The following is an 11,574-nucleotide window of genomic DNA, read 5'->3' as shown; positions in this document are numbered from 1 at the left end:
TTTATACGAACAACTAGAAATTAACATTTTGTGAGTTTATTTTGTCAAATATCATAAAAACTACTACTCCTACAAAGATAAACATAATAAACTATTTTGTAGTCAATTTAACTAGCTTTAATTTGAGCGCTGGCAGACATCAGTACATCCAATGGTTTCTGAAATAAAGTTTTTCATCATATTTATTGTCCGATCAACTATAGATCAATTTATTTTAAAAAATATCATGAAAACTACTATTCCTACAAAGGTAAAGGTGATAAAATTCTTTATAGTCCATTAAATTAGCTTTAATTTGAGTGCCGATAGACATCTGTACGTCATATAGTTATAGATATAGACTTCTAAAAATAAATTAACTAATTACTAATCTTTCAGTCGATTTTTAAGAAATTTTCCTTTTTAAAAAGCTATATCCCGAGAACTATTAGACGTAAATTAGCTCTTTTAGGGCTAATATTTCAGCAAATTTACTCTTATTTAAATAATGTTCTCTTAGATATTCTAGTGTTGGTAGTTAAAGGATATAGAGCTCCGAATGAAAAATCAATGTTTTTTTAAGGTTTTGAAATAGCCGCCATTTTTTATTTCCCCTACCTCTACTTGGCAGACTGATAAATTTTGACTAGTAATCATACATACTTTTTATTGAAGTAATCAAAAATTGGGATGAGATAACTGCCTTTTTTTCTTCCCGGCTCTTGTACTATAAGTTGTGGAGGAGCTCATACCTATCCCTGCTAAACTAGCGCATGCACTCTAAATGATTCTTTGTCCACTAGTCAAGCTAAAGGGTATGATCATCAACAATACTTTAATTTCGCTTCTAGACTCATTTGAAACATATAATTAATTCTATTTATTTATATATATATTTTACAGTTTATTCTTTCATATGACCCAGTGGCTATATTGAAATCTCCTTAAATACACCATACAGTAGTTTGCAACGAATATCTTCCTAAGGTAATTAGTTTTCATGCTATTTAGCAAAATAAGTTCACAAAATGTTGTTCTTATTATTTGAAAAAAATAAAATAAATTTTCAGAAAATAATGAATGGAAAGATTTCTATAGCCAGAAGGTTTCTTTTTAGGACGTAAAATCGATTATTATGAATCAGTTAAAACTTTTCCCCTTATGATATGTGACATTGAAATATAAGTTGTGAAGGAGGTTATGTCATTCCCCGCAAAACTAGAGCATGCACTTTGAATGGTTATCATACGGTTTATACCTGAATAAAACGTCCAAGTAACTCTATATGTTAATCTTGTATATAGCGGGGTAATTAAACATTTTATAATACATAAATTATATTGTAATCTTATCCTTTCCATGCACTTGATTCGTGTTATCAACATTTTTTACACTCATATATATCTCAATCAGAAGAGTCATCTGCTTCTCTAAAGGAACGTAACCTTAATATGACAATTTTTTTAATGGCCGCCATATTATTTTATGTTAATAGCCAGTAACTTTTAGAGTGTTAATAGTGTCTTAAATATGTAAATTAATAAAATTTAAATGATTAAATTACGAAAATATGTGATATAACAAGTATTTGGAGGTATGCATCTTTGTATGTACCTTAATGGAGTGCACAACACAGGAACCTGACACCATAATCTGGTAAATATGAGCTGTCTTTCAAAATCTAACTAACAGTTTTTAAAAAATCAAAATGTATTTCTAAACAATTTGTTTATCAATGTTACATTTCATCCCATTGATAATAGGGGTACAGTATGATAGATATCACGTATTTTTATCCATTCGCTGAGCTTATCAATATTTTTTCCTGATTTTGACATTCTGAGTTAGATATTTCTAACAACTTAATGTGCATATTTCTATAAGAAATCTATTTGTAGCTGTTAAATACACTATATTAGTAGTTTGCAATGATCATCTTCTTAAAGATAATAGTTTTCACGGTATTTGACAAAATGAATTCCCAAAACGTTGTTTATTGGCTTTTAAAAACAAATTACGGAAAATCTTCAGTTTTCGTAATAATTGTTAAAATAATAATTTTTCGTTATTTAGAAATACAAAATATATTGGTATTGGAAAAACGATATCTCAAACATTATTGAGCATAAAAAAACTCTATGAGAGCTCAAATTCATGAGCCTCGTTAAATAAACAATAAAATAGTTATTGTACCATATCAGCTACTTGATTTATTGGTAATAAATCTAAAAATATACGGCAGCCATTTTGAAAAAGATGCAACAGTAAACTTTTTATCATCATTCTTGCAGTAAACACATATCGCTGCTACAAAAATATGGAACACCTACAAAAACTGACATTTTACAGAGCAATAATAATCCAAAGAAAAATAATTTCTATTCATTTTAGTAGAATGGCCCATAGATTCAGTTTTATACTTCTATGATAGTAGTTTATAGACATTATGAGTTTCTATTGTAACTTTTAAGGCCTTTCAATTCACAAAACAATAAATCAAAAACCAGTCTCAGATGAACTAATATTACGTAAATAGGTCATTGTTCTTCTGAAAACGTATCACAAATTTTACATTCCTAGCGAACTTGGGGTAAGGAATACAATTAAAAACTAAAAAAACGTTTTGAAAAAGTTTATTTGAACGAAACTTAACAAAAAAGTATCAACAGTAGATTGTAATTTTTAAGATTTAACATAATTAGTGTGTATCCTTAACTGAAATTATTGAAAAAATATATCGAGGTTTGCAGAAGAAGGAAACCATGTCACTGTTCATTGGGTAATTAAGTATTTTAGCTATAATTCTAAAACATATAAAACGGCCGAAATAATTCGTACAGATAATAAATTTAAAACATCTTTTTCATGCTGCAATGACGATAAGAGCATTTAGGTTGTTATGTTAAATGGAATAAATATATATTGTAAAATGATACATAGAATACTTAAGCCGTTGTAGTGCTGAAATAATTAATTGTTGAGTTTATATCGTTCCAGACAAAGCACATATAGCACACTTTCCTTTCTAAAAAACAATTGTTGTTGTTGTTGATTTTTGCTTAAAGGCGTAAAGCCTTCTGGTCATCAACGCCTATAGCATGATAAAAGTAAAAAAGAGATTTAAATAAAAAATAAATAAATAAAAATCGAAGAGGAATTATAATTTATAAAGAAGGCGATGTGTTTTTAGAAATTAAAACACTAATGTAATTTTAGCTTCCTTATATGTGAGAGGTTCTGATAAATTTGGGTTCAGTCCTATCCTGTTTATTGTTGGCAAATAGTGAGTACATTCTTCAAAAATATGTCTAATCGTAAGAATGGACTGACGATATTTGCACGTTGGAGGTGGCAGTTTTCAGATCAGGTGAGATTGCATGAGGAGAGTATGTAGTAACCTATTCTCAAGCGGGTTAGAGCAACTTCCTCCCTACGGCTGTTGCGGTAGGATGTTGACCATGGTTTTACTGATCGCTTTATTTCTTATAATTAACTCGGAGAGCTTTCATCCCACTTGGCCTGCAATTTTTTCTAATAATTGTAATTTAAGGGGTGTACTGAGTTCTGAAGGGGTAAGAACGGCGGTGCCTCGGCCAGGGAGCGTGAATGCCTCTCTGCCAGCTTTGTCAAAAAACAATTGTCTTGAATGGAAGCAATGGCGAATTTGTAAATATAATTATCTCCTTTTATTATTAAACTAATAAATGCATTTTTGAACCCACCAAGACAATAAAGTCGATTTTACATTGTACAACATTGTAGTTTTGTGATTATTCTTCTAAAGCAGAAATATATTCAGACACGTTGGCCATGTCATTATTATTTCGTTTTAGATTAAATTAAGAACCTTTTTATTCCATTTATATATTCCCCACTCATAATTTGTCATGAAATATAATATAGTTTTTTTTATTTATTCATTTTTTTTTATTTATTTATTTTTTTTTTAGTGGGTTTTGTAGTGCTGCTTAACCAAAGGGTTATAACTGTCTAGTACTGTACAGAACATGCGCAGTACAGGTTTTGGGAGACTGAATCCTCTACTCCGCAAGCTGTTTACAGTTCCGGACAGTCAGGACGTGGGAACAGACCTTATACATAGCTGCAAATAATCACACCGGCCGAACTATGCCCAACTTCAAAACATGAAATGAAAGAATTCAAAAATGATAAATAATAATTTTATTCTGGGACAAATGTCACCTAAGCATAAATACATTGTTCACAAATTAAGATTAATTGTTAGGTAGAGTTTAGAGTTAGAAGTTTCAGTGTCCATGTTGAAATAACATAAAAAAACGTACGTTAAATTATAATTTATAATATTAATCAATAATCCCTGAACACATAGGTCACAATGATACGGGGTATTGGTTATATAGTAGGTGAAGAAAAAGGTGTTGTTTAAAGGAAAGGATGGGCGATTGACGAATAGAGATAGAAAGAAAATTCCAGAAGGAGGTTGTACGTATGATGAAGGGTCTGCTATAGGAGGTAGTTCTATGGAAGGGCATATAAAAATCGATTGGTTGGGTTCTAGTGTTTAATGAATGGACGGATGATCTTAGTGTGAGGAGATCAAGAGTGTAGGTGTTTTTTTAATTTTAAAAACTTGGAATAGGAAAACACCAAGGAGGTATTGCCTTCGGGAGGTTGGACAGAGCCACTTCAACTCGGTATACCAACAGGAGTTATGAGACCGCCTCGGAAACCTGAAGATAAATCTTATGAAACAATTGGAAGAGTCATCTTAAGTTTCAACACACATATCTTAAACTAACCTAATAAGCATAAGTTAAAACTTAACTTAGAAAAATAAACTTAAATATGCAATCATCTAACAACGAGAACACATGCAACAACTTCAGCTAGTTCAACACAACTGCAATTTTCTATATTGGATATTGATGTCAAGCCTAAGATCCATTACTTCCTCATGGGCCCCTAGATTCCTCTCAAAGAGGTATGCAGTTTTAGTTTTAGATAATTTCCATTCAGGAATTCATCAAATGTACTGAACTGTACTAAGCTCATTGATCAATAAGGGCGCATTGAAATGATTTCAAGGATGCATCCATTGGAGTTCTAGACTTTCCGCATGTTTGTATCATGCCATTTATAACAAACAGCAAATTAACGGTTGTATATATATTATAATACAGCTGTAAATATCATAAATAAATTATATAAAAAGAAATTATGCATCCGGTTTGCACTTTCTTATTTTATTAAAAGATGACATCTCTAATGTTGTCATACATAGTTAAATTTTACCATTGCATTTATTATTAGTTATAATATGTAGAATATTTTATGTTTTGTTCCTTCTTTTTTTTAGTAAATAAATATAACTAATTTTATGTTTTTACTGAATTTACCTTGAATGTTGCGACTGACATATTGTGAGTTTTGTGGACGTTCACCCGCAATCGGATGGAAATCCAGGCAGACATAGTCGTAGTTTCGATCATTTTTGCATAACAATTCACTGAGAGAAATCAGTTAAAACATATTTCTAGGTAGAGTAAAATCATAGGTTATGTTTACCAGATTTCAGTTCTGCAGCTTGATAATCCCATTACCTATTTCGATCATTTACTGGCCTATCCATTTTCTATCGCCCTTCATAAAATTGCAGATTGCTATAACCAATTTAACCAAACAGGAAGATAGCTCAATACTGACTAATGTTGATGTATTTCAAACTCGCAATCACAAAATACATCGTAGTGTACAGATAAGGTTAAAATCTCTATCTCGTCCATGTCTCCTTCAGTTTTCCATTATTAGGAAAAGGAGAAAGAACACAAGATAATTTTCAGTGACAACGCTAATAATTCTCGTTGACAATATCTGCAATGAATACGTTAAAAGGTTGAACTTAATGATTTAACTTATATTAACCAAGAAACATCTCACTTACCTAGGCATTAAACTAGAAACACATCTATCTTTCACTGCACACATACAGAACAGAATACAAATTGTCAAGACAACATCATACCAACTTAAACACCTCATCTACTCACCAGGGCTGTCACTCAGACTCAAATTACTCATATACTAAGTAATACTACGACCATCACTCCTACACGGCGCACCACTACTACACTATCTCTACCCAACAGCCCTGAAATCACTACAACAATACCAAAACAGCACACTACAGAAGATATGTCGAGGGACATCTCTTGAAAGACGTAACATGGCACACATTCATAACGAACTACAGTTAGAAACTGTACAACAACACATCACACGGAGACACATTAAATTCTTCGACAGTCTCCCTGCTTCCTTCAATCCAGTATTCCAGTCTATCACCCCATCCCCCCTTCCTGCGAGGTGGCAGGGCAGGAAAGGTCCCAAAAACCCTATTAACATTACCTCATAGCTCCATCTTCTGATGCACCCCAACCCCCTCCCTCACACTTCTTTTGATTTCAGACTGTTTCTCTTATCATTTCACTACTATCTATTGTCTTTATTATTTGTATTTTATTTTTATTTTTATTTTTATATTATATGCGATATAACACGAGGAGGCCCCTCACCTCCGGACTCAAACAGCTGATGAACGGATAGCTCATATGTAAAATTAAATATAACAGGTAACCTTTAAATACCAAAGGTAGTATTAATCAAAGGAAAGACACAACACGAATTACTTTTTCTTTCTACACAGTAATGCACTACTAACTCACATTTTATTTCTGTTTTAGAGGGTTCGGAAAAAAAAAAAAAAAATTAACTTTTATTATAATTGAGGGGGTTAAGACGTAAGGGAATATATAATAGACAGCTTGGTGTAATATTAGTATTAAATCAAATCCAAAGAAAAGTTAATATTCTCACGGAGTGGTATGTAGAAAAATGTATGTACGATAGATATAACTACCGTGAAGTAGTAACTACCTTCCACGTAACTAAATATGTTAACAAACTTTCGTTTATGCCACTGGTAGGCATCTAATGTGTTTTTATTAAAGGGTAAACAGTTTAAGCTCTATGCCATCTTAATCTAAATATGAATGGTTTTTAAGAAAAAAAAATTAGACCGAATATGTTTTGTAAGATTAGATCAGAAAACCCAATTTTATTCTCAGATCACAGGAATGGAAGTCAATACTTTTAATACTTCAAAGCATGTAAACTATAATTAAACTAAGTAAACACCGATGTGATAGCGACAAACAACAACAACAAAATTAAATTATAAACTGGGAATAGAAATTACTTTCAATGTTAAGTGAAGCAGAAAACTTTGTTTTTATCAAAATGCCAGGAAGTATCCAAAGCACAACAAATCCTCTAGGAGCTCTTATGCATTTAAAATTTAACATGACTTTAAATAGGCCTGTAACTCCAACTTAAAAATATTGAAGGAAGTTACAATTGTCAAATACAGAAGTGGTAGTTGCACCAGCTACTACTTTTTAATCGCTTCATTCTAAGCATTTAAATTTTTTATTAAACAATAATTTTACCTGCAGGTAGTGGTGGCCGCCAATCCAGAGGCTGGGCAGGGCCAAGAAAGCAGGGACGAGTGCTAGCGGCGGTGGAGCGGCGAAGAGGATGGCGGCGACGACCTTCCGCCCCGACCAGGCCTCGCATAGCCCGCCCAGGCCGGACTCGGCGGGGACGAGAAGTGGGCGCAGGGGGCCCCCGCTCAGCGCCCGCTCCAGGCTTCGCCCCAGGCCCGCCTCCGACTCCGGATACACCACTCCAACGTATGTCCTGTAATCCAGTACCAAAAATTAGCAAATTAATATGTATTCAAATTACATCAATCAAATAAAACTAAATGACGATAATATGGATGTTTTTATCCACATTTATTAGTAAATGAGTACATGAAAAAGAAAAAAAACTAATGTAATATAAAGGAATATTTGATTTCATTGTATAATCAAGAAGGTAATGCTTTTAACTGACGAAAGGCGAGATACAATTGACGTAAGCTTACAAACTAGAGAAGTTGCACTTAATTGTGAATCGTTTGCGGGCAGACACATTTTCTCGTGCCTGCACTTAATCCCAAAAACTGTGTGATATGAGTATTTAGTTTTCTCAAGAACGAGGCGCCTTCCACAAAAATAGAATCCACTGAAGGCCAAAGGTTCACGGACGCCTTGATAAGGGTGCGCCGTAACGTTGAAGAGAGTATGGAGAAGTATATTATGCTCCATCCTGTTCAACATATCTTCCACCTTGATGGCCCAGCGTATTCCAGCAATTACAAAATGATGTGTTGTGTCTAGCTACTAGAACGCTCTCTTCAAGTGTTAACTCGATGACAAGACAACTTCTATGAAATATAAAATACAGCGGAAAGTGGCTACCCGCAGGGCTCTGTCATTGGTCCTGCTCTCTGGAAAATAGTCTTCGACAAGTTGTTCCGAGTGTGTTTGACGATGAGACGATCGGCTTCTGGCCATGTTATAGTAGATGACCTGGCCGTAATAGTTGCATTGAACAGGTGAGCTAGTATAAAAGAAGAAGCTGGTTGGAAAAAGAACAAGGCGAAGGAGTTGAAAATTGCAGCTGTCTAGACTCCAGCCTTTATTTTGATGGGTACGGTTTCAAGCGCCTATCATATTATTCTCAGTATAAAAGGAGAAAGGATACGTATCAGTGAGGTTACCCTTCCTTCAATTCAATCTTTCGAACAATCACCCCACCCCCTTCCTGCGAGGTGGCAGGGCAGGAAAGGTTCCAAAAACCCAATTAACATTAACCTATAACCCTTCTTTTGCACCCCCTCCCCTTCTCCTACTACTTTTTCGAGTCTGACTCTTTTTTATTATTTACTATTATCTTTCATCTATAACTATTAATTGCTTTATTTTTCTATTTCTCTGATTAATCATCACGAGGAGGTCCCTTACCTCCATTTTTTTTATTATCAAATAACACACTAGAATACCAGATAAGTATCTTACTGTACACCTTCAAGTACCAATGGTAGAAAAAGGTAGTAACCAATTCGAGTTATGTAACCATACGTAATGCAATCTACTAATTTCATGTTTTTCTATTTTAGAGGGATCCGAAAAAAAAATCAGCGTGGTTGTTACGTATCTGGGATTAGGATAAAGATAATCTATGACTTTAGGAAGACAATTTCCGACACAAGGTAAAGAGGGTTGTTTGGTAGTTATAACGGAGAACCTAAAGTGAGGATCAGTGTAGACCCAAACAGATAGAAGCGAATCTTCCTAGAAATATCATTAGGAGAATGGAAAAGTAGATCCGAAAAGAGGGGTCATCCAACGGATTTCTTCCCTACAGCTGTTTCAAAATTGGAAACGACATGTACGATAGTACCGGACTCAAAGTTCTGCCAGCTCCTTGATTCCTTATGCATCAGCTATAGGATTCCACAAACCGCGGAGCACGTTGTTCTCTCATGTACCCCCTTTGGCACTGAGGACCAAGTTGATGAGAGATAAATTACACTATGTCCTGATAGAGTAACCAAAAACACCAAAAAAAACAAAAAAAAAATACAAGTAAATGCTAATTTATTTACTTTTTTAACATTTAATATTCAGTTTTTAAATGAAATAATTTTTGCTACATTATAGAACGATTCTCCATATAGAGCCTTACACAATTCAACAGGCAAATGAATCAAAGTTGAACTCCACCGAACTGATTAGAGGGTGTATGAAAATACGTTTCCAATTATATTATTATATTATAATGATGAATTTTATATAATTCCAATAGCACTAAGCACCTAAGCTGTAAAATATTAGGAATCTTTCACCCACGAAAATCACAACCTTCAAAGTAACGACAAAGGATGACTTTTTATTTTTTGGAGACAAATTATTTTATGCAAAACAGTTCTTAAAGGAAGCTGCTAACGAAATTCACTTCCATTTTTCTACTTGAAAAATTTAGTTGAATCAGTTGTATCTGAAATTTTAATAATAAGTAATTCAAAATGTCATTTTTTGGAAAATTAATTTTTTTTTTTTTAAATATACTAATTCAAAATGATGGACCCATAATAAAATAGCCTAAATTTTTATTTTAGAACAATCGTAAGTTATATAAATTAACAAGAGAGTTCAATTTTGAATAAGATATTGCTAGAATACAAAGACTCTCCTAATGAAAAAAGTATTTTATATTTATCATATCATGACCTCAATGCTCCATATGTTGGCGATTTGGCCAAAACCATATACCATTCCTTCCATGGAAAACTTCCCAACCACCCAAATCCACTTGTTTTAACCTGGCTTCTCCTTCAATACCTAATAACCCTCCTAGACGTCTGAAAAGAAGATGGCCTCGGAATCTTCTCCTCTAGAAATGTTATTGGAGTTCTATCAATGGGAAGATTCTCCACTTGTTTGTATCATGTCACTATTTCACCTACAGAAAATTTACTTGTTGTATACATTTTATATAGTTGTAAATAACAATAAATAAATGATTAAAAAAATATATATATTTATCACTAACTTTTTATCAATACTATTAATTTATAACATTTGTTTATTGGAATAATGACTTCCTAAATTGGTGAGATTGGCTGTGTCAAAGCATAAATTATTTAAAAAGCCTTGACAGGCGAACAAATGATTTGTAATGGGATTTTTGAAACCATATTCTAACTGTATTATATATTTTTTTTTTTTTGGCACGAACTAACTGATAAAATTTATTAATTATTGATAGGAAAAATTATCGTTTATTCATAATGTCTCATATATAATGTAAAAAATGAACTTTATAAATAAACTAAAAATCTATTGAATAATATATAATATAATTATTATCATGAGAAATGAATCGCATGCAATTTAAGTTCTTTGTACTAAATATAGCCATGAGACTTAAACTATCTAAGGTATTTCGGCTATTCGCAGATCGTAGGCATGCTTTCGACACCGTAAATCATGAAATGTTATGGTGAGGCCTTTATATATTATGCTATACAGGAAAATTCTTGAGAATGTGTGAGCTTTATTATCATACCTGTGTAACTAAGAGCTCTCGATATCATGAAAAAATAAAATAAAATTTTAATGTTATGTAATAAATTTAGAAACTAATTTTCATTGCAATTAATTTCAATACAGTCCACAAACAATATCCAACCGGCCTATCAAAAGTGAAGTAACGCCAGGCATTAAGGTTGAAGAATTTTTACCAGTTTATTAGCAAAAAAAAAAGCAAAAAATGCTTTAAAAAAAAGACAAATGATGAAAAAAAATGAATATATATATAAAAAAAGAAGAAAATATTAAAGAACTAAAACAATTAGAAAAACATCATGTAATACTATTACGTACTTTAATATTTAGTTTCTATGCCTATGTAATATAAGATTAATATACAATTATCTAACTAGATGTAGTATAGTAACCTAATGCAGTTAAGTGGCACTGCATTTTTTTTAAATAAAGTTTTTCTCTCTCATTGTATGGCATACCTTATTAAACTTAAAAGTATTAAGATTTTACTTTATATCTGTCTTATTTTTTTTAAAAAATCTAGTTTATTAATATATAACATTATTTAATAAATAACTCAAATACTATCCAATTATAGTCTCAAAACTTTATTTCTTTTATT

The 11,574-nt window shown here is 32.3% G+C and overlaps 1 protein-coding gene across 2 annotated transcripts in view; it reads right to left on the bottom strand.

Moving 5' to 3' along the window:
- Positions 1-11,574, bottom strand: part of LOC106692638 (glutamate receptor ionotropic, NMDA 3A) — a 553,673-nt gene that overhangs the window by 327,024 nt on the left and 215,075 nt on the right. For both annotated transcript variants that reach the window (XM_067053147.1, XM_067053148.1), the window contains exon 4: positions 7,467-7,716. In XM_067053147.1, coding sequence (XP_066909248.1) covers positions 7,467-7,716 — 250 coding nt within the window. The remainder of the gene's footprint in view (positions 1-7,466; positions 7,717-11,574) is intronic.

This window comes from Halyomorpha halys, unplaced genomic scaffold (genome assembly GCF_000696795.3).
Source record: "Halyomorpha halys isolate HHAL.00 unplaced genomic scaffold, Hhal_1.1 Scaffold64.1, whole genome shotgun sequence".
NCBI lineage: Eukaryota > Metazoa > Arthropoda > Insecta > Hemiptera > Pentatomidae > Halyomorpha > Halyomorpha halys.
This window is presented reverse-complemented; position numbering and strand designations above follow the sequence as displayed.